Consider the following 24,741-nt stretch of genomic DNA (forward strand, 5'->3'; position numbering starts at 1 on the left):
ATACAAATTACAAACAATGTCGAGTTATTACTAAAATCACAATTTTCAATACGTTTATACTATAAAATATCTACATTATTAAAGCAAAGTGACACGTAAAAGAGGCCATATAATTTGATTACATGATTTATAACTAATGTTATTTTCTTTTTTGACGAACAACTAATGTAGTAATGTTCATTATCCAATTAATTTCATAAACTTAATTAAGAAAAGTCAGTCAATGTCTTTTATTATGTCATGTAATATTTACCAATCAAATGATACAAATGGAATCAAAATCATCTATACCCTCTCCCACCATGTCAGAGTACTACGAAACATGTATTGATGAACTAAATACTATAACGTAGTAATTAATAATCGATAATGATAAATTAATACGTAATGAATTTGTAAAGTTTGTAAATACAAGTTTGTCATATATTCATATTGCTTTAAACAACAACGAGACTAACATGTTCATTAACGAAACGAGACAAACAAGTTGAATTGTTAATGAATTAAGTCGATTCAATTAAAATAGCATAGTTTTTCGATTAGTTCAAGGTTACAAGCTTATAAGCTTATAAGGTATTGAGTTAGATCAATTTAGTTTAATGATCGATTAAACAATTTGTCAGTTGAATACGAGTCAATAAAAGAGTGCACATTCAATTCTACAAGACTATAACTATACAATAATATAGCTATATTGGAAATACATCTAATAAAGAACAATATGTTAAATGATAACATGTTTAGTTACTTAGTCGGTTGATAAACAACAGTTCGAATACTCGGTTGAACAACGCACATTGAATTATATCTTTGATTTATAAAGGTTTAAGAAGTACAATTACTTACGAATTACGGAGTATATCATTTGATATCTTAGCATTTCGGCTCTGTTTGGTTTGACAGAAAATATTTCAAGTAAAAACTTATTTTTGAGGCGGGTTATGAACGGTTTGAATTAAACGGGGTGTAAACGGGTTACGGGTTGTAAACAGTTCGGGTTGTAAACTGTTCGGGTTGAAACAGTCCGGGTTGTAAACGGTCCGGGTTGAAACAGTTCGGGTTGTAAACGGTTCGGGTTGAAACAGTTCGGGTTGTGAACGGGTTTTCCGCGGGTTGAAATAAATCGGATCATTAACAGTTTTCGGGTCCATTCGGTTCGGGTAGAAACGGTTTCGGGTTGACGCATGACAGTTTGTTATCGGGTATCGGGTCTTAATCGGTTTAATATTTTCGAGACGGTTCGGGTTCGGGTTGAATGTTATCGGTTCGGTTAGTTTTCGGGTTCCAACTAACGGGTTATTAACGGTTCGTGTTCTTAACGAATCGGATTAACCCAGCGGGTTCAACGGTTCGGGTTGAGATTTGACAGCCCTAAATTTATAAGTTAACGTAAAATATTTAAAAGTTACCCTTCTATACGGAAAAATTATTAATCATTTAACCCATTAAAATGTTTACTTATCAACTTTTTTTTCAATAATATAAAAGTTAGATAAAATTGGGTAAAAGTTAGGAAAAACTAGATAAAAGTTAGAAAAACTAGGTAAAAGTTATGTTGGTGTAAAATAAATTTATTGTACACCTTGTGCATACAAGACTTTTTGTACTTATTTTGTGTTTGATACGTCTTAGCACGTATTAGGTGTATCATAAATTTTATTATATATTGGGATAAATTTTTAATCAATTTTTGTTAAATTTTAATATTTATTAATTAACTTTTGTGTTGTGAATAAGTTCAGATAAGTTCAGCTCAAATAATTTCATGTCCTATGAATGGATGAGAATACACCATATTCAATATTTTCTCTACTGAAGCTTCATTTGTACATGATATGTTCATATTTTATAGTGTTTTTACCCCCGTCCCTTAGTACTTTTTGATCTCAAATGAGCTATTCGAAGCGATTTTTAGTACTAATGTGCTCCTTGTAGTGTGTTTGTAGTTTCAGGTTCATCATTGTAGGAATTAGCATATTTTTGTGCATTTCCTACTCATTTGAATCAATACAAGAGATTATGTACTTTCGAGAGCACAAACATTAAGTTGGAAGAGTTTTGAAGCAAAGCGAACAACGAAAGAAGTAGAAAAATGACTATAGTCCACTATTTTAATCATAACTCAAGTTCTACAACTCCAATTGAAGTAATTCTAAATGGGATGGATTCTAGACTTCAGTAGCTTTCCAACAAGTGGTCACTCGCCTAATTCCGACGAATAACGAAGGAGATATGACATTTTGGAGATAGAGAATCGTGCAGTTTCAACGCGCGCCCGATCCGGATCGGGCGGGCATCCTGGAAGTTATATGGAGATTTTCTCATTCGCCCGATCGGGCCGATTCCGCCCGATTGGGCGGAGTTTCGCCCGATCGACCAGTTTGTCGAGCAGAATGCCCGATCGGGCGACGTCAACCTGATGCGGTTTTTCGCGAGTTTATTTCCGATTTTTTAGTGTTATTTTGGGCAAACTATAAAGGAAAATTTGTAATTATTAATCCAACCTTTGCCCGATTTTCTTTAATTAAGCCTACCTATGCGATATTTCTAAATAATCCAACCTTTATGACCCAACTACTATTATTAAGCCTAACAAGTTACTAACCTGCTATAGGCGGTATTCACCCTTACGTGGCATATAACAATTATAATTTTTTATATTTTTTCCCCTTATTTTCTTTAATTGCTATTTTAATTTTCGTTCCTCTCTCCTCTGCGATTTTCTGCTTCATCTCTGCACTCCTCTCCATTATTTCTCTTCTACCTCTTCTCCACCATTGTCGACCCCTCATACGGTCATACCTCTCCATTCGAAGTTCATCAAAAATAATCAGCAATTGCTATGGCTGGGGTAAAGCAATTGCCTGTTGGATCTGGATCTTCTTCAAATTCAAGGTTTTTTTTTCTTTCTAAATTTTCAACAAGACCACAATAACCAACATCCCATAACATAAAAAAAAACTATATTATTGCAACAGCTCGGGTTTTTACGAACTGACCATCAAGGAAGCCCAAAATTCAAAATTTACCAAAAAAGGAACAAAAACGCTAAGGTTCGTAAGTTCACCTTCAATTGTACGATTTTAGAGACGAAATTTGAATGCGCGTGGATGAAGTCACCTATTTCCATAAGAAAATCGCTGATGATGTCATGAACCAGTACAATTGTGGTTGAAGCAGCAGTAATGGAGGAGAGAGGAATTGAAACACGGTACAGAGAAGAGAAGGGTTAAGGGTTTTTTGAAAAAAAATGAAATCCTTGTTTAGGTGGCAAGTGATGATGACGTGTCCAATATTTTAGGAGGGAAACCAACTTTAGGTTGTCAACATTTTTAACGTTGACTTTGTAGCAGGTAACCGGTTATCTAGGCTTAATAATAGTAGTTGGGTCATAAAGGTTGGATTATTTAGAAATATCGCATAGGTAGGCTTAATTAAAGAAAACCGGGCAAATGTTGGATTAATAATTACAAATTTTCCAACTATAAATACTAAGCCCTATTATTTTAGTTGACACCTTATTTTCTTTAGTCTAAACACTTAGTTTACTTCTCTTACTTAGTTTATTCTCTCAATTTGTTTCAACACTTAGTTTTTAATTTCAATCAAAAATTCAAGGTTTCATTATTCATTGTTCTTCATTTAGGTATTGCTTCTTACTTTGATTTTAATTTGCTTTAATCATGTTTTCAATAGTATTAATTGCTTTGTTTATTGTTAATATGAGTGAGTAGTCAATTTTCTAGGGTTTGGGGATCCATGAATTAATATGAAGGGATGATTGAATGTTGTTGATTGTTGGTATTATGGTTAATTCCTATTGATTGGTTTTATTTACTATGCAATTAGATTTGCGCAGGTTTAATTGTATTAGTCAAGCAATATCAAGTTAAGATTCGAGATATGCAATTTGATGTTTAGGCTTGTGTCAATAGGTAGAATTGGAATTAATACGTAGCGAGAGCCCGTTAATTCTAAGTCTATGATTAGTATGGATTCGAGAGAGCATGCTAGTCTAATTAACTGTTTTATTGATTGTTATCGATTGTCTATCATCCTGGATTGTTGTTCATTGGTGAACCTATGCCCTAGACCTCTTAATATTTGAATTCCCTTTTGTTTTATTACTGTCGTAGTTTTAATACACAAATCAACCAAACTCTTGTTCGCAATAGTCTAGATTTTATTCTTAGTAATAGAAAGAACGATGTTTCCCTGTGGATTCGATCCTGACTTCCCTTGCTACCTAGCTAGTGATTTTAGGTTTATCTTTGATTAGGTGATACGACTTTAGCCTGTCAAATTTTGGCGCTGTTGCCGGGGAAACGATTTTATTTTCTGCTACTAATTTTATGGTCTAGATTATTTTCTTGAGTCTCGGAGAACTTCCAGTTCTTTGATACCATGTATAAATTTTATTTTCTTTAGTTTTTGTTTTGTTTTTGTTTTGGTTTTTGAAAATAAATGGATTATTATTCTTTCCCTCAATTCGTAAATGAGCCTTTTTGGGTGTATTTCGATAGACTAAATGAATTTATTGGTTAACACAATCTTAATCTTTGGGATTCTTGTGGTTTTGCTTATGGTGGTTTAAATGAGTATACAAGGAATGTGATAGAAAGTAGATTTAATGGTGATTTTCGAGCCTTGTCTTTGGATGATATGTGGGATTACTATATGTGGTTTGTAAGAGATTTGTATGAGCGTGAAATGGCCATTTATGTTACATGTGCTAATCCAAATTATGAGCATAATCTACATGTTTCTACCCCCTCTCCCTTGAATGCTTATTATAATGAGGTGCATTCTAATGTTTATGATAATCATGTCTATTCTAATGACTTATCTAACCCTTGCATGGATATCAATGTTTTGCCTCATGATTCCACTGTTGCTTCTTCCGTGTATTATTGTGAACCCTTGCCCAATCCTGTTCAACCCGAATCAGAAAGTAGAGATAGCTTCTTAGAGGAATTAAGAAGATTAAACTCTGAGATTGAGATTCAGTGTACTAGATCTCAAGAGGCTACTAATGAGATTATTAAAGCGAGTAAGGCTACTCTTGAGAATTTTAGAAAAGTTCAAGAAATTATTGAAAATAATAATTCGAGTTGTGTTGGGGATGGGGGTCAACTGAGTGAACCCATAGGCAACCAAGAGTGGGAGGAACTTATAACAGAGGTTGAGGATGAATTGGAGGATGATGATGTGACTGTTGGATCAATGGATGAAGGATTTGTTGAAACTGAAAAGCCACATGTTATAGAGCAAGTCCATGAGGAAGTTGAAGTTGATAAACCCTTGTTGTTTTGTCAACCCCTACCCCTAATATTCCAAGTCCAAGAAGGGTTATTCTTAGCCCCGTTTACACCGTCTCACTCCCCTTCTCTTTCCCTATAAAACCTTTGCTTGAGGATCTTCCTCCTCCCCACGAAAATCAAAAGCCCAATGACCCAATAGAGTATGTTCCTCTTTGTGAATCTTTTGCAGGTACTTACAGTACTTACAAAGAAGAGGTGGATGCTTTGCAGAGAGCTCTATATGGTGAAGAGCCTGTCCACCATGAATTCCAAAACACAGAGAGAGCTATTTCATTGATAATTGAGGTTGAAGAATCAATAGTCCGCAAAATCAACTTCCATAAGGAGAGTATGCCTACTTTCTCTTTTTCTTCCTTTTCTTATTCTTCTTTTATTATTGTTTTTTTCTTTTTGTTCTTCTTCCTTTAGGCATCCCACTCCTTACTGGCATAGAGTTCATTCGGACTTTATGCAAATGTTGTTGTTGATTATCGTGCATGTCTTGTTGCACGAAAGTTGTGCGAGTGCGCATGACAAGCTTCTGCGCTCATTGGTTGGTTATTTACTAACCAATCTCTTTGCGGGAGGCACATAAGAGTTGGAGCCGGAGGGGATTAATGAAGATTGAGACCCTCGATCTCCACTCCTTCAAGCACTGAGGACATTGCTGAGTTTGGCTTGGGGGAGGTATGTGTTATTGCTTTCTAGAGTAGTTTATCGCTTTTGACAAAAAAAAAAGAATAACTAAACGTTCCGATGAATACAAAAACCATGCTTCCCTGTGCCCCTTGATTGAAAATTGTTTTTATTCTTGGTATTTGGTGACAAGCAATGTTGATATGTTAGCCATGATTTGATTTTTGACTACCTTGATACCTTGACATGAGTCAACTTTGACCAACTATTTGTGGACTTGGTGCTTGGCTAGTTGATTTGGTTAGGAATGTGTGATAGATTCCTGGTGTGTCGTTGATTTTGAGTATTGGTTTGCAACTGTTAGTAATGTGTTATGACTCTTATACATGCACATTCAGGAGGACGAAGGCATTTTTCTATTTAGGTAGCCTTCAGATGAAATTAGATATATTTGTTCCCGTCTTTTCTGCCCATGTTGTTGCATGTGCCCTTCATTCGGTGACTAGCCATATTACAAGCCCATGAAATCCCCACTGGTTACTAGTCCCAAGCCTAACTTGGGGGAGCTAATAGTAAGTGAGGTGAGGGAGTTGTAGTGTGTTACATTTTGAGCACAAATTGGGTGTTGAAAAAACAAAATAAGGGAATTCTTCTTATCTTGTATGTTGTTTGAAAAGAAAAAAAAATGAAGAGTGAAAAAGAAGAGAAGGATGGAAAATGTGAAGGCCTCCAAAAAGAAAAAGAAAAAAAAGAGAGAGAAAGAATTCGAGCAAGAAAAGAAAAGAAAATTTCATTATGCTCGAAAAATTTCAAAGCATGAATTCACTCAAGTGTTGTAATTTCTTATCTTTATGAGTAAGTGGTTATAATTGTGAAAGAAGGCAAGAAAGCATGGTGTAGTTTGTTTTTGTTTCATCATGTGTTGAGTGGGAGAGTTGTGGTCATCACTTGTGGTTGATCATGGGTTTTACTAGGATTTATGCTCCCCAAAGCCAAGGCTTTAAGCTCCCATTTTACCCAAATTTACCGCACCCTTACCTAAGCCTAACATTACAAGCTTTGAAGACCTTCCGACCTTTGTGCATAGAGTCATATTAATGTGAAAGTAGTTGTTTATCAATGCAAGTTATGACATGACATATTCTGAGTTGACTATTAGGTTGAGTGCATGTTCTTTTAAACACACGAGTGTTGTGAGTTTGGGAGGGCATTGTTCACATACATCAAATTGCATCTCTCGAATCGTAACTTGATATTGCTTGACTAATACAATTAAACCTGCGCAAATCTAATTGCATAGTAAATAAAACCAATCAATAGGAATTAACCATAATACCAACAATCAACAACATTCAATCATCCCTTCATATTAATTCATGGATCCCCAAACCCTATAAAATTGACTACTCACTCATATTAACAATAAACAAAGCAATTAATACTATTGAAAACATGATTAAAGCAAAATAATAAATCAAAGTAAGAAGCAATACCTAAATGAAGAACAATGAATAATGAAAGCTTGAATTTTTGATTGAAATTAAAAACTAAGTATTGAAACAAATTGAGAGAATAAACTAAGTAAGAGAAATAAACTAAGTGTTTAGACTAATGAAAATAAGGTGTCAACTAAAATAATAGGGCTTAGTATTTATAGTTTGCCCAAAATAACACTAAAAAATCGGAAATAAACTCGCGAAAAACCGCATCAGGTTGACGTCGCCCGATCGGGCGAAAGGCCGCCCAATCGGGCATTCTGCTCGACAAACTGGTCGATCGGGAGAAACTCCGCCCGATCGGGCGGATGATAAAAGCTCCATATAACTTTCAGGATGGCCGCCCGATCCGGATCTGGCGAAGCCCGCCCGATCGAGCGCGCGTTGAAACTGCACGATTCTCTATCTTCAAAACGTCATATCTCCTTCGTTATTCGTCGGAATTAGGCGAGTGACCACTCGTTGGAAAGATATTTAAGTATATAATCCATCTCAATTAGAATTACTTCATTTGTAGTTGTAGAACTTGAGTTATGATTAAAATAGTGGACTACAGTCATTTTTCTACTTCTTTCGTTGTTCGCTTTGCTTCAAAACTCTTCCAACTTAATGTTTGTGCTCTCGAAAGTACATAATCTCTTATATTAATTCAAATGAGTAGGAATTTCACAAAAATATGCTAATTCCTACAATGATGAACCTGAAACTACAAACACACTACAAGGAGCACATTAGTACTAAAAATCATTCCGAATAGCTCATTTGAGATAAAAAAAAGTACTAAGGGACGGGGGTAAAAACACTATAAAATATGAACATATCAAACTCCCCCAAGCTAGATCTTTGCTTGTCCCTAAGCAAAGAAATCATCGATGAATACATAAATCAACTTCATCCCAAACACATCTCAAAACAATGGATACGATCCAAGGTAACATTCAACAAGCATGCATCAATGCCAACCAATCAAATCCATTCGACCACAAATCCTCCCTAACAATCGTCACGCAGAGCAAACCACAAGTGCACAATGGAATTCAAGACTAGTGTTCACACACTCTTCACTCATTTATGTGGCGGGTAAAAGATGTACCCGCTCTCTCTCCTCCCAATATGTTTAGGCTTGTGTCAATAGGTAGAATTGGAATTAATACGTAGCGAGAGCCCGTTAATTCTGAGTCTATGATTAGTATCGATTCGAGAGAGCATGCTAGTCTAATTAACTGTTTTTTTGATTGTTATCGATTATCTATCATCCTGGATTGTTGTTCATTGGTGAACCTATGCCCTAAACCTCTTAATATTTGAATTCCCTTTTGTTTTATTACTGTCGTAGTTTTAATACACAAATCAACCAAACTCTTGTTCGCAATAGTCTAGATTTTATTCTTAGTAATAGAAAGAACGATGTTTCCCTGTGGATTCGATCCTGACTTCCCTTGCTACCTAGCTAGTGATTTTAGGTTTATCTTTGATTAGGTGATACGACTTTAGCCTGTCAGTACACTCTAAACTTCTCTACTTTTTATTTCAATTAATCAAGTAGTAGTATTGTTTATTTCTTGTTCTTAGTTGTTGATTTCTATCAATCTCTATCAGGTTATTATCATGTATTACTTGATTATTGTTGTTGTTAGTTCGATTTTCGTGGACTGTGAGTAGTAAATTTCTAGGGTTCAGGTGAACCCCTCTTTTGAACCATAAACCATTGATTTATGCATGTGGAATTTTAGTTATTGTGGGATGCTTATTAGTTGACTGAAATAGTTATTGCTAGTCTTTATGTTTGATCATCATTTAGATTTAGATTTATATTTTACCCTCCTCAGCCAAGGATTGAAATATGAAATTGAGTTGTAGGCTCCCTTTTGATTGCTAGATTAAAGTCCATGAAAATTGGGCTTTCAAGTCAATGGGATTATCTTTGTCATCGTGGATTTTGGTTTATTGCTTGAATTCATGGGGCTGCACCATGAAAATAGGTTGTAGGCTTGTAGCCATGATCAAGTTATCCTTTCTAGCTAACTCTATAGAGTAGTTAGGTGCCTTAGATGACTAGCCACTAATTTATTCCCTAATATTGCTTCTAATCCTCACGCTTTTGAACCGTTCATGATTAAATTGAGTGGTGTTGCCCGTACCTTAGGCCCTCTTAATTGATTTTTTATCCATTAATTATCTCAGTTTGTCCTAATTAGTGTAGAAACTCAGAACAAATTAATTAAAACAACCCAACTTGACTTAGCTTTTACATTCGATAGCATTTGGTGATTGACTCATAGTCTCTCTTGGGTTCGACCCTTTCTTATCCTTTGCGAGTTAGGTTATTATTTGTTATGTTGGCGACGCTCGATCACGCGTGTTAGATGTATCATAAATTTATTATATATTGGGTTAAATTTTTACTCAATTTTTTTTAATTAACTTTTAATGTTTTTTATTAACTTTTAATGTTTTTTTTTATTAATTTTTATGTTATGGATAATTTAAATAAGATCATATATGTTCAGATGAGTTGAGTTCAGATAATTTCAGGTTGTATAAGTTGAAGAGAACACACTCTAAGTAAAAAAAAATATTGACGGGAACCCACCCTAAGTAAGAAAAGGGTAAGATCATAATAACACACCAACGACGACTTAATGTCGTTAGCAAACAAGAGTAATGAGTGCATCTTACAAACCTCAAATATATCTAAGGAATTTTTGAAATCACGAGGTATCTAATGCATTTTTTTTTTCAAAAAAAGGGTATCTTGTTAAAGAACGATTTCCTTCAATATTGTTGAAGATTCGTAAATTTTTAAAATACGCTACTTTTTCACTTATTTCCCACCATACTGTCCACGTCAGCAAGAAAGTCGGTCTATTTTTTTTTATAAAATCTACAATAAACCGCTATCTGAAACAGCGGTTTAAAGGGGTAAACCGCTATCTGAAATAGCGGCTTATGTGTTTAATGAACCGCCATTTCAGGCAGCGGTTAACCCCTTATAAAAACATGCGGGTTTATAATAAAACTTATAAAACCGCGTGGTTTTAAAGCAAACCGCTATCTCAGATAGCGGTTTATACCATTGCCGACGTGGCGGTTCAACGCTGAACCGGAAAAAAAAAATCTTTCTCCCTTGCTGACGTGGACGGTATGGTGGAAATTAAGTTAGAAAGTAGCGTATTTTGGGAATTATTGAATCTTTAAGCAATATTGAAGGAAATCGCTCCATAATATACATAATAGAAAATTAACGGCAGTATTAAGTTGTGAACTTTTTTAAACCTCATAGATACTTGGTGAAATTATGAAAAAACAAGGATATCCATGTATGTTTTAAAACCTCGTAATATTTAGTTCAAAAACGTATTTTTTTGAGTTTGGACCCGGGGTTTAAGTTTTACTCCCTCCGCTCCTAAATATTCTTCCTGTTTCTTTTTTTGATGTTCCTAAAAATTCTTCATGTTTCTATTTTTGGACATTTTTTTGTCCAAAATACCCTTATATTTCAACTTAATTACACACAATATCTAAGAATATTTTCACATTCTACCATCAATTTCCCCATCATCCTTTATTTAATTCATTCACATTTTTCCATTCATTCACCCAACCCCACTTTTATGATTTTTTATTACTTTATTAAAAATATCTTCTATCTCCTTCATTTCTTTATTACTTTCTTTCATTTAGTTATTATTTTCTCTTACTCCAAATCATTACTCTTACACCCAATCATTACTCTTACACCCAATCATTACAAGATTTCATTTTCTTAATTTTCACCCCGAACCCCAAATAGGAACAACTTAATGGAACAGAGGGAGTAATTCCTGAAATTCCGACAAGGGGATTATTTACTAATTTCAACCGGAACTTAAACATTTTTGCTTTTTTATTAAATTTGTTTTAAGAACCGTTGTTTAGTGCGGAAACCACAAAAAAATCTCAATGGTGGTGCACGCACGTGTGCCATAAACCCCAGCAGGCCAGCAGTATCACCATGCTCGACTGCTTGGGGTTTAACATTACTCTCTCTCACTCGTAGAGATGGCCAACGTGGGGGTGTCGTGGGTCGTGGATAATTGACACACGACCCACCTCAGTTAAACTAGGGTGGGACGAGTCGTGGGCTGTATCGGGAAAAATGGACATAGTACATGATGGGTTGTGAGTTAGGTGGGTCGTGAGTCGAGGTGGGTTGTGCGGGTCGGGTGGGTCTGATGGGTTTGGTGGGTTATGACAAATGTGATTCCGGTGGGTTTGGCGGGTTTGGTGGGTTTACATGAGTTTCAGGAACTGATTTGGATAAGGTGAGTTTGGACGATTAATCAAGCGATAAAACGTTATAAAATTTGTATGAACTTAAATTAATTAGTTTGTATGTTATTCACTTACTCACATAAATGTGGTTAATGTATATTTACACAATAAAATTAGAATTTGTTAGCATTTTAAAGATACAAAATTGTTTAAATTAGGATGAATTTCGCGGGTTGAATTCGTGTTTTGGGTGGGTTGGGTTCGTGTGTTGGGTTGGCTGGGTCGGGTGTCGTGGCGGGTTGTGTCGGGTCGGATGGGTGGGTCAAAATGGACTGTGTTGAAAAAATTCGACCCACAACTAGGGGTGTGCATGGTCCGGTCCAGACCGGAATTTGGACCGAAGAAACCGGACCGGACCGGACCGAAGGATTCCGGTCCGGTCCTCGGTCCTTGGAAAACATCAATTCCGGTGTTCCGGTCCGGTCCGGACCGATGACCCGGTTCATTTATAAAAATAATATAATATAGTCTAAAATTTAACATATGCTAATACTCTAATGTATGCGAAACTTTCTTGGCATTACAAAAATAAATAAAGTTGTTCTTTCATCCCCTTGTTCCTATTTATGTACAAAGTACGTACTACTTCTTATTAAAACCAAGATGTGTTATTCATCGAGTACTACTCGTTTTTTTTCGTTTGGTATTTATGAAATGATATTGATGGTGCATTGTTATATGCAGATGTTGAAGTTCTTTCTTTTCACTTTTCTTGTTTAGTTTCATTATTTTCTTTTGCATGCGCTATTTAATTTTCCCTAATTAATATATTCAACTTTTAAATTTATAAGACTAACTTTCGGATATACTTTTATTTGAAATTATTTAGTGACTAAAAGATTAATTTATATTCCAGGTTGTACATCATACAAATTAAAAATCGTCAAAAAATGGGCAAAAGTTTCCAGTTATACTCGCAAATGCCAAAAGAAATTATAAAACAGGTCCAAACCGGTCCAGACCTGGACCGGACCTGAAAAATCCGATTTTGGACCGGACCGGACCGAATGATTCCGATCCGGTCCTCGGTCCAAGAAAATTAAAAATTCTGATCTACCGGTCCAACCGGTTCCGGTCCGGTCCGGTCCGGGTTTGAACCTGTGCACACCCCTACCCACAACACATCTAAAAAATATCCAAATTGGATTAGATGTGTCATGGATCATAAGTGTATTCGACCCATATAACCCACTATGGGCTGTGTCAAGGTGGGCTGGATCAAACCCAACCCACTGACCATCTCTACTCATTCGGATTCTCGGTGTTACCCGCAAGCCACTGCTCCCATCCCGCAACATTTTCTCACTCCAAACACAGTCATTTCGTCGAACACCTGAAGAACACTATCAAAGCAACCTCTATACTGATGAAAGGCAACAAATCCACTGCCCTAACCTTAGCTCAAAAATGCAAGGTTCTTCTTCTCTCTCTCAATTGAATGATCCATTCTTCTGGGAAAAATCCAATTTATATTTTTGTTAATTTACTAATCCTCAATTCACTATACTTCAAAATTACCCTAAATTTGTAGAATATTTTGGCGTCAAATTGGCATGGAAATCTCAACACCATTAAAGCTGATTCACAAGGAAGGTATACTTATAAGTTCCCTCAATTTCATGAATTTTATCGTTTTTTTTTTCAAATTTTAATTATATTGTAATGTTTTTCGTAGCAAGCAGGATATATATTCTTCAAAAGTGAAGTATTTGCTCAGGAAAGGGAAGCCCTATATTTGGGTTCCGGAAAAAGATTTGCATAATGTGGTATGCTACCTATGTCTTTCTTCATTTTGTAATTTCTTGTTTGTATCCGGTTTAATCATTCATTTATTCACATATTGGACATTTTTTATCCGAGATTCCAAAATTGTTGCTTGAATTCAGATCACTAAAGAACTATATTTAGCTATGTGTGTGCGTATGTACAATGGCTTGTAAAGTTGTAATCATGTCCGTCCTTCGGTCTTTTAGTTGCATCCTTATTTTGAACGATCTCCAAAGTGCACCTTTGACCATTAATGTCTTTATTTTTGTATTTTTGAGAGTTTGGAGCATAAAGAGTTGCTATTTTGAAATTCTATAACATGATATATCAGTACAGAAATCAAAGTTGCAAAAGATTACCATAGAAATAGAATCTGCGAAATTGAAAAACCCAGCGGGAGTATGTGTTTAGGACTCCGGATGGGACGGGTATAAAAGACTGAAAGTAAAACTTGAACTTGACTTTTGCCAAGGATTTCCACCTATCTTAAAGTATTGTAATTCAAGAGTTAGAGCATGCATATTTTAGCCGAGTGAAGAGTTGGTGGTATTTTCTTACTTTAGAGAACTCTTGAGGCATTCTTCATTTTAGACCACCCAACATTAGTACGAAGTTATGGTCGTACTATAAAAAAATCTTCATCAATATTGACATTACCTTGAATAATAACTAATAATTAGTAAGTACTAGAGATTATTTACTTTTGGTATAACCTTTTATCTATGTTTTGATCTCGGAATCCATAGTATCTCACCCTTCCTGAACGATACACTTTGAAGTACTTCATTGTAGTTCTCCTCACCTCTCAGCCATAAGGTCTCCGTATTCTTCACCAAATCTGCACCCTTATCAAAAAGCAAACATAATTGTTCTTCCTCTTGGATTCTCTTGATAAGCTCATCTATAACTTTGGTGGAAAGGAAGAAACTCAAAGTAGATCCTTATGAAGCCCTATGTTATGAATAGAGCTTAGTATATGTGCTTGGTGTTGCCATGCAAGTCTTGAGTCCTCATGTGTTTCTTTACTCCTTAGTAACTCAATAATATTCAATTGGGATACCATTTGTCTTTAACTCTCAAAGCACCTGCCCAACACTTCTGTTGGTACTCCGTCATGGGCTTTTCCTTGTTTTTTCCTTATCTAATGCTTTCTAAGACTTTTCTTTTAAGTTTCTAGGATTTAGATAAGATTATTGTGTTTTATCAATCCAATGTTCATTGGAAGTTTTTAGCTAATTCAAAATAAACCTCAATGAGGGGTATGAACCAATACCCCTCAGCAAAATTTGTCTTTGTTTAATCATTAGCGTTGTTGTAAGCCTTCATTGATATTTTGTTGTCGCTCGTTTTTAGGATTTCTCGACTCATCAAAGTCTCTTCGAACAGATACACTCGCGTCGTCGGCCCCACTCGTGACTATTGCGCACACAAGTGGCCGATCGACGCTAACGTCCCTTTGTTGTTGCCAATAGACAAGAGTGCCCATTTCAGAAAGCTTTGCTCACTCATGCTTCACGAGCACTTCGACTTCGTTTCGCACAAGGCTTGCGTCTTTATCGCTCATTAGGTATGAGCGCGCCGCACGATCCGGGCCCAAAATTTTTGGACTGTGACAAAAAGGCTCTTATTATGTACTATGGTGTTTGTGTAGAAGAATCTTACCATTTGATGAAGTTATTGAAGCATAGGACTAGGGTATTATTTAAAGAAGGGGAAGCAAGGTTTATTCAGTACTCCCTCCGTCCCTAAAAGATTGTCCCGTATTCTGTTTTGGGTTGTCCCTATTTGTTTTCCCATCATTAATGGTATATGGTATCTTCCATTCTCGCTACCGTGTGTGGTAGAAGGGATTGTTGGCTTGTCACCGGCTCAAGGGGGCTTTTGTTGGATGTAGAGCTTTAAGTTGAGTGTAAGGCATACTATTTGGAGTGTAAGTTTAGTGGGATAGAAGCAAAGAGGCAGGGGAAATCACCTTGGATGGGAGGAGTGTCTAATGTTTGGATTTCTTTTGCTATGTATGATCTATTATCTATCTGGGGGAGTGGATGGAGATGTTACTCATAGAATTAAATCAGGTTGGTTGTAGTGGGGAGTGCTATGAGGTTTCTACGTGATTTTGACGTGTCCGATAGGTTGAATGAATCATTATATTGCACGACAATTAGACATGTACTCTTGTACAATACAAAATGTTTTGGGAGTGAAACAATGTCACACTCATAAGATGAATGTGGTGAAAAGCATATATTGCGTTGGATGTGTGGCCAATGTCCATACAAGAAAGAATCGGTTGAGAAATAAAATAATTAGTAAGAATCTAGGGGTTACACCTATTGAGAATAAGATGAAGGAAAACTGTCTAAGTTGGTTTGGACATGTAAGACGGAGACTGAGTGATGTGCTGGTTACAAGGCTTGAAGAGTGTTAAGTGATGGGATTGTGAGGGGTCTTGAGACCTAAACAAACTTGGAAGAGTGTGATTGAGAGTGATATAGTTTATTGGGGGTTTGAGGTATTGCGTTGAATAGGGCATAGTGGAAGGAGAGAATTTATGCGGATGACACAATATGACTTTTGTGTTATCGCAACTGTTTCTCTCCTTTAGCGCGTTTTATTTACTTACTTTCTTAATGTTTTGTCAAACTTTACATTTGTCGTTCTTCACTTTTTTCCTCCACTTTTTAGTGGCCGTTTGGCCTAGCTTCTCAAACTGTTTCTCACCTTAAGAAGCCGAATACAGGCCAAACAAGGGTATTTGAAGAAATTGTTTCTATCTCTCAAGAAGCCCAAATCAGCTCTGAAACCCCCTAGAAACAGGAGCTACGATTTGGGGCTTCTCAAAATCGTTTCTTGCAGAGCACTTTCAGTCATTAAATGAAACTTTTGTGCAGTCCGTAATGCCCTTCGTGAAAAAGGAAAATGACTTACCATGTACCCTCATTTGCCTTCCCTTCTCTCTCCTTTAATGCCGACCATTTTTTCAGTCTTCTACATCAACACCACCGGCTACCATTCAGATTTCTCCCAAAAGCTTCAAATTTGCGGATAATTTCTTCTTATTCTCCTTAAAAAAAAATTGAGCCAATTATGAAATTACTATTTATGTTTCAGTTTTTCTGATAAGAATTGAAGTATCTGCTCTTGACTGTAGTACTTCAATTTTCTAGATAAATATAGTGGAATTTTTGGGGGTTACGGTGACATGCATCAAAGGAAACATAAATTTAGAGTGGGAGGAGGAGAGATGTAGTAGAGAAAGAAAATTAAGGTAATTTGGGGTTAATGATTGACATGGCTGCTTAGATCAATTGAACAATGAGACGGTGGGATTAATTAAAAGATGAGTGATGCGCTTGGAGATGTTTGGTGATCTATGTTAATTGGAATGTTATTGAAGGTATGAGGACTACATTCACCGGTAGAAAGCGAAAGAGACAAGAGGATGATGGTGTTGGTGTTGATAAAGGTGGAAAATCTAGGAATCAAGTGATTTTTTCTTTTTTTTTTTAATTAGGAAAATTGTAGTACGGTATTGTAACTTTTTAAAATATTTCTTACTTGAGATTTTTGCTGTCAATATTAATTTTCTTTTCATTCATTTTTAAATTTTAATCGATTTACATGTCTACAAATGCATCATGGGCCAAACAGCTAAAAAATGTTTTTGTTTCTTATAACTATTTATAAAATTTTGGGCCAAACAATTATGTTTCTCACAAGTGTTTCCCTAAAAGCAGTTTCTGTAGATTCTGAGAAACAGAAATTGTTTTCCAGAAGCTTGGCCAAACCCTGTTATATTGTTTTTTCTTTGAACCAATCCTGTTTTCGTATCCCTTATTTTTCTTGTCTCAGTACCCTCACCTTCACTTTCTATTTTTTTTCGTGTTTACTTTCTTTAACATAGCCCTTTACTTTTCTTAATTCACATTTCACAACGGTTCCTATGACAGTTCACGTTAGCCGACCCCAAATCATTTTGGGACTAAGGTCTAAGGCTTTGTTGTTGTCGTTGAGGTTCCTCCAAAAACTATTTAGCCTTTCTCCACTCTTGGTTCTATGTACTGGTCATTGGTTCATCTGATTTAAGTCTAGACATACAAGAGCTTTGTGAGGAGTGAAGATAAAATGATTTGGATTTTTTCACCCCTTTGTTCCCGGTCTAATCTTTTGAATCCATACGTAGTCCATACATTTTGCATTACATGGCTACATATCACTTATTTAGATATGTCGAACTATGTCTAACAATGGTTTAAGAATTTTCTGCCGAAATTTGTAGTTCATTTCCATTTATTTTTTGTTACCATGCTGCATTAATTATGCTTTCCATGTTAATTGATACAATAAGATTTTACATTTATCTGAACCATAAACTTCTTGCCCTTTCTCCGAGTGCAGAACACTATAATCGACGAGCGTGCTTCCTTTGCGGTGGCCAGGCCTTACCCTGGGCCACTTGCAAATGTACTTAGATCCATGAAAAAGGTTGGTCTTGAAATGCAATATTTTTTGGTGGTATCTTAAATCAAGTGGATAATTTTGTCGGACGCTTGATGATCTTCCTTTTGTTTTTATTTGTGTTTCAGCTTCCAGTTAGAATCGCTTTATCTGGTGAAATTATTCCTTTAGGAGATGAGAAGGTAAGTCAGCGTCAATATGGAGGACCATTTTTGCATGAAATGGAAGAAAAAGTTAAATTTTCTGCATTCATTTTACTGTAGCTAATGTTTTTGCTTTATGTGGCTAGTGATACTACAGTCAATTAAGCAGTTATAGTTGTAGTTTCATTGGGATTATGTTTCCTTAGAATTCTCCTTAAGGTATAACAGGGACACTGTTCTATGTTTTACATTAAAAGTTATATGTGCACATGGTCTTCGTTGGAACATTTATTGACAGATGCCTAACTTTGGCTGGAATTGGCTTGTCACAGAAATATGTAAATAAATTCGAAAATTCGTTCATTATAATGGAAGGGTTCACTTTTTTCTTTAGCTATCTGCAGCATATGAAACAGACCTATCACTATCACAATTCACGACCATGTCAGCTGTACAATACTAAATACTTCCTCTGTTTTTTTATCAATTGTAACGTATGAGTTTTCACGCTTGCAGATGCACCGATATAACCATTAATATCTTTATTTACCTATTAGCAAATATTATGAAAATTTGATATTTTGAAATTATATATGGAGACGAATTAACATAGATAGTGCGTGAATAGTGTAAAATCTCATATGTTGCTGTTGATAAAGAATGGAGGAAGTATATGTCAATTGAAACTTGAAAGCAAGAAAATAATATTAGTCACAAGCTGGAGTGATCACCAAGCAAGACAGACGTTAATAATTTAGCCACATTCTTTATTGCATTATTTTTCTTGGTTTGGGTTGATTAAGTTTGTCTTCATATGAGTTCTATTTTCCTTTTTTGTAAGATTTGTTAGAAGGTAAGTTTAGTCTTCCTGAGGCTTTGTTTGTGCAATACCTTTTGTTTTGTCACAGGTAAGGTCGGCCACTGAAAGTCTCAGGAAAATGGTAATGTCTGAACAGAAGGAAATAATTGAGTCAAGTTATGCGGTTTCTGGTATATTGAGTTCCTCAACATTTGGCAACACATCTCGAAGTGAGAACCTTGTGGATCTTCTGGATGATAATGAAAATTATGCAGTTTACAAGTTCAATGCCAGGTGGAAATCTATCTGGTTTTCTTTCATTTTCCATTGAAGTTCTGCTGACAATTGGTGGTTGTGAGAACCAAAATATCCTACTTAGTTGCTACTCCATATTATGTACTGTAGTAGTATGATGTTTATATCACTTACCACAAATTAATGCATGTAAATATTACTAAGGGCTTTGATGCTCTATGTTGCCCAGAGCTGTATCGTTTGCAACCCAATCTGACGTGGGATAAGACCCTGCAAAGGTCATGGATTTGGGAAGGAATGATCTGATCCTCTGATACCAGCTCAAAAGAAAAATGTTGAGACCTAAGGTTTTCCCCCAAACCCTGAATATAAATTAGAGGGCCAATTGATGTCCTTTGACTTTATTCTCCAATGAAGAGCTGACCTAGATAGTCATGTCATTGAGTTTGCCTGTAAGCTGCCAGCCATCGCCAATCGGTACTCGCTGCGTGAGAGAAGTGATACCTTGTTCTTTTGGGAAATTTACCTTTCAACTGAACTGAACTTCCATATTAATTATTTGGTAAAATAAATTGTTTTTTCTGGACCTTCTCAAACCGAACAATCCTTTTTGAATCAAGTACCATTGTAAATATTCAGTGGTGCTGTGAATTTGAATAAAATATGAGAGGCACAGTGGGCTTGTCATAATACTTAAGACTTAAGAGCACATTGACAATACTTAAGACTTAGGACCGAATACTTGGATCTGTATCCTCAAGTCCAAATTGAATAGACTATAGGTGGATTGCTGGATTGGTTATACTCCTATAATGTTTTTTAGAAACATAAGTTAGACCTGAAGTAACTGCTTATTTTCAACAAGGATTACAGTTAAATTTCGGGTGTGCTTGCTTGTATAAATTAGCCTCCTGGGTTTAATTTTGACAGAGATTGTACTAGAATATGTAAATATATAGCCAATCGACCTTAGTCTAAGGTGACCTGTGATTCTCCAGTAAGTGAATTCAGTATAGTTTCTAACTGGACCATTTTCACTCAATTTGGACAACTCTTGAAGAAGATACGATCAAACTATAGTCTATAGGGATATCTTGGTTCATGTGTTTCTTCATTATCACGTTTGAATATGTATTGTCTTTTCTCGTTGGTTGTTGGTTGCATGATAAGTCTTTGAAAGCTTTATTTACCAAAAAGCTATATGTAGCTCTTTGAATAAGTCATGTTTCACACAGGGTAGGGTATATGAGTGAAAAGGGTAGCTCAGTGGTGAATTAGAGAGACTAGAAGCTCCATAATTTCTCATCAGGCAGAACGTGGCTACATGACCTATGTGTACTGTAAAAGTAAATCTGTAGGAGGATTATCGTGGACTCACTTTTCAGGATTCAAGATTTCAAGGTGACACTACTGGTCTAATTTGAAGTGTATCCATTTTATTCACCCTGAGATCCTTTGTTATAGGCTTTATTATGTGTAGGTCAAGGAGGGAGTGGATGGTTGAAGGAACGAAAGGTCCATAGATTTATTAGACCAAATATTGTTATGAGACACTGAACAGGATGATGTTGAATTATTAGATTATAGATACAGAAGTTGTGTTATCAAAAAAAAAAAAACACACGGGAGTTTACAAAAAAATTTATATGCCACCGGAGGTAGGATTTTTTTTCTGTTGGAAGGTTAGTTGGAAAACATTTGCATTTTACTTCTTTTCATTTTACCTTTAGTTACCAAGGTTGGAGGTGAAGGGTTTGTAATGTATATCAAGCCCTTGTTCGGGGCAGTAGGTTTTGGACCCAAGGAATTGTAAACTGAGGCAAATACCAGTGTGCTGAGTGCTGAGTGCTGAATGCTGAATGCTGAATGCTGAATGCTGAATGTTATATACTGGATAATTTGTGACAAGTAAATGGCTGGTGTTTAATTATGGTACTATTATTTACATAAATCTGAATTTCAAGTCTGTCAGGACTGAGTGGTTTGTGAATATTTGTTTGGAATTGTCACCTATTTCCTGTCATACTTGATGTAAGATGGATGTTAATGCTGGGCATTCTAGAAACTATTCCCTCACAGCGGTTTTGAGGTGGTAATGTAATACGTATTCTAGATACTATAATCTGCCAATTGGTTATCATTATGTTTGGTAAATTATACTACGTATAAGGATTGAGGCGTAAAGGATGATTGTGCATGTTACTTTGCAGAGTCTTGTTTATTATTTGGCTGTAATTGCAGATAACACATCTTTCGCTGTAATTTCTGCGAGGGAAGTTCTGAAATAATCCATAATCTTTCCTGTTCTCTTTTTCAGCTCTTGCACGTTCATTGATGGGAATAACGGCAGTCATGAAGTGAATCCAGATGAATTTGGAACAACAAAGCCTGATAGATTATGTAAGATTCTTATTGGATAGAACACCAATTGTTCATGTTTGTTTTGTCACATATTACTTCGGTATGATGAAATTATTTCTTGGTAATTAACAGAAGTTCTTCTCTGTAGCTCCTTTTGCTGCAAAGTTAATTGATGGCATCAATCAGAGTGAGATAAGGCGAAGAGCACTAGTGGTTTTATGCTTTGCCTTACTAAATGAGAATGCAAAGGTGAGATGTCAGTCTCTCGTAATTGCATACATAGCATGATACTCGGCATACTCTCCTATTTTCAGAATCCATGCCACTCTTTTTCGTTTAGGGTATAAAAGTTGTCTTATCAACAAATTATTCTTATATTCTTTACAAGACCTTGTACTTTCATCTACGACTTCCAAGGGGAGTATAATTTTACTGTAAAAGTGAACATTCTTGACTCACTTCCCGATGCAGTGAAATTCAGATTCTATTTGTGTTGACTGGATCTGGGATCCACTAACGTAAGAATCTCAAGCCCATTTTACTCTTCAATTCTGATGATTTTTATAGCATGTTAATGAATTGTTTCTTCCAGAGTGTTCCTTCTTTCTCCTACATTTCTATGTACCAGTGCATCTTCTCCAAACACTAACCCAAATAAAGAGTGAATCATTAATGGGGGAGTTCTGTAACTTCTGTTCCATGAGCTTTTTTCTTCTCTCACCTTATCTGTTTAATGTCCTAAAAATGTTCTCATCAGACAACGAAAACTTCTGCTCAATATTTGTTTAATGTTAAGCAAAATTTGATACCATCACTTATTCCTTCAGCATACAGCTCCATTAATTATTCCTTCAGCATACAGCTCCATTAATCATTGAAGGATCCTAAATTAAACATGGGCCTTGTCCATCTTTCAAGTAAGCATGTTGAGAATCTTGAGACGATCTAACCTCCTAAACTAGAAAACCCGGCTATTCTGGATTAGTGTTCTGTAATTTATTGGACCAACCAATGGTTTTAAGTTAGATTTTAGGTCAACTTGATCCATTGCCATTCCATTGCTGAACCCTGCCAATAGTTATGGGTATAATTGTACAAACATACCTTCTGTTGGGTATTCTGAAACCAGGGTTGTGGAAAATTTGAAAATTTATCTAGCGTCAACCAAAGGTGCACACATTATTATGCCATGCTTTGTTTCTACCCTGCGAATTCTGAAGTAACCTTTTGCTTTTTGTATGTTTGAAGGATGCCTATATGCTGTCAGTTGATCATAAAGGTTTCGATATGTTGGCTAAAGTTCTCAGTGGCGGTGCTGAGTACCAATGGAAGGAATTCAGGATCACGTTTGAAGAAGAGGCAGAGGATGTTGAATTATTTTGTACAAAATTAGTTCAAATGGAAGAGGCTGCCCTTGATAAAGTGAAAAGCTGCAGTGGTTTAGGATAAATTCTTAGATTAACTTCCTTACTCTGATGTCTGCTTCATGAGGCCATGCTTTAAACACATATCACGGCCTCACGGCGGGGGTGTTTGGAATCCAGGGGCCTTATATAGGGGGTACTTTAGTGTTTTTTCGTGGTTTTGAAATGGAAAAAATTGAGTATCCCCGTTATAAATTTGATGTGTTTCCTGTTTCATTCACCTGTTACGGAGTGTTACCTGTATCGTATGTTTCTGTATTATATGGTTAGTGAATATGAGATTATGGTTCACATTTGGTCTCGGGTCGTGTTGGTGGTACTACTAAACCTCCATAGAAAAGCAAGGTTTTGGTTTGCTTCCCCCCCCGCCCCCTCCCTTGTCACAGGAGAATTTTTGTACAGTAAGTCCTTAGTCTTTCCTGGGTATAAGTGCTGATAAATTAGTGCCAAAACAGCTAATTCTGGACAAAAGTTCAGGAGGAACTCTGGGCAAACATGAAAACTACGGAACTTAAACAACTTAAGGCAGAGGAGGTTGATTAACGTGGATCTAACTTGGTTAGTGTGGAGGCTGACTAGCTAGCTTTAGTTGACTAAACTTTTGAGGGTGTACCGATCAAGGCATGAGATCGATATTCCGTCTACATTATTGCACTTGTAGCTCTCTTTATACCAACAAAAAATAACTTGATTAACAAGTTTCTAAATTTATCATCATTGTCATATTGAAGGGATTTATTGAAAGTGCATTTTATATTGTTAATCTGCTATTATTTGAACGGGGACTAAACAATTAAGGACATGTTCTCTTTCTGTCATTTTTACTTATTGGATCAGATCTCATTAAATCAGACAAGACCAATAACATTCAGATCAGATCGGACCAAGACTTTTTGATAATAATAATAATAATAATAATAATAATAATAATAATAATAATAATAATAATTCGGGTATGAACAAAGCGCAACACATCTCTGGAGCCCCAGTGTTTGAAAAATCCACAGAAGACACATCACGATACGAACCTAAATCAGCGGAATGGACCTATTCAAGCCCAAGGTAGGCAGGTCGAATCGACAACCATAATCATGTCCACTTTTACATAAGATGATACACTTTTTAAACCAACGGTTGTGAATGCATGAACACGTTTTTTTTAGAATTGAAAATTTTACTAGCTTAGTTGTCTTTATCTTATGATATTGAAAATTTTACTAGCTTAATTGTCTTTATCTTATGATAGTGGACATTTTACTAGCTTAGTTGTCTTTATCTTAAGATATTAAAAGCGATAGACTAAAAAAAAGAAAATAGAGAGAATCCTAACACCTATTATACGCACGTCTTAAAATGGATAACTATTAGAGCTCGCTCAATAACATTGAGTTGTAAGTTTTTGCTTTTATGATTTTCAAAGTCTACTATAATTTTGGTTATAGTACAACTTCATTGTTAGCATCGACTACCATTATCATTCGACATGACAATACACAACACGCCATTACCACTATCATCGACTATGTTATTAACGTCATGACAATGTACGACACGATATTACCGCTATCATCCGCTATGCCATTAACGTCTATCCAACATCAGTAAACCGACATGCAACTATGAAGGTAACCAATTGAGGTTGGCATGAGCGGTTAAGGGCCTTTTGCTCCTTAATCAAGGTCTCAGGTTCGAGTCTTGGGAATGAAAAAAATCTCAATGGGCAGGGACCCTGTCCATCGAGGTACCCATGTAAACTCACGCGGGAGATTATGCCACTCCGCCGAAGGC

The 24,741-nt window shown here is 36.0% G+C and overlaps 1 protein-coding gene across 1 annotated transcript; it reads left to right on the plus strand.

Annotated features, from left to right (window-relative positions):
• Positions 1-13,004: 13,004 nt before the first annotated feature.
• On the plus strand, positions 13,005-23,244 carry LOC110798484 (uncharacterized). The gene is made up of 9 exons (XM_022003662.2): positions 13,005-13,160; positions 13,278-13,339; positions 13,422-13,512; positions 17,912-17,998; positions 18,100-18,153; positions 19,023-19,207; positions 21,486-21,568; positions 21,678-21,778; positions 22,778-23,244. The coding sequence occupies exons 1-9, from the start codon at positions 13,113-13,115 to the stop codon at positions 22,976-22,978; spliced, it is 912 nt and encodes a 303-aa protein (XP_021859354.1). The 5' UTR covers positions 13,005-13,112; the 3' UTR covers positions 22,979-23,244.
• Positions 23,245-24,741: the final 1,497 nt, after the last annotated feature.

The sequence above is a fragment of the Spinacia oleracea genome, chromosome 1 (assembly GCF_020520425.1).
Source record: "Spinacia oleracea cultivar Varoflay chromosome 1, BTI_SOV_V1, whole genome shotgun sequence".
Taxonomy (NCBI): domain Eukaryota; kingdom Viridiplantae; phylum Streptophyta; class Magnoliopsida; order Caryophyllales; family Amaranthaceae; genus Spinacia; species Spinacia oleracea.

Excerpts from the sequence above, each read along its gene's own strand:
- LOC110798484 (XM_022003662.2), top strand. The coding sequence starts at position 13,113 with ATGAAAGGCAACAAATCCACTGCCCTAACCTTAGCTCAAAAATGCAAG. Across the intron at positions 13,161-13,277 it reads CCTTAGCTCAAAAATGCAAG|AATATTTTGGCGTCAAATTG; the intron begins GTTCTTCTTCTC and ends CTAAATTTGTAG. Across the intron at positions 18,154-19,022 it reads TTCCTTTAGGAGATGAGAAG|GTAAGGTCGGCCACTGAAAG; the intron begins GTAAGTCAGCGT and ends GTTTTGTCACAG.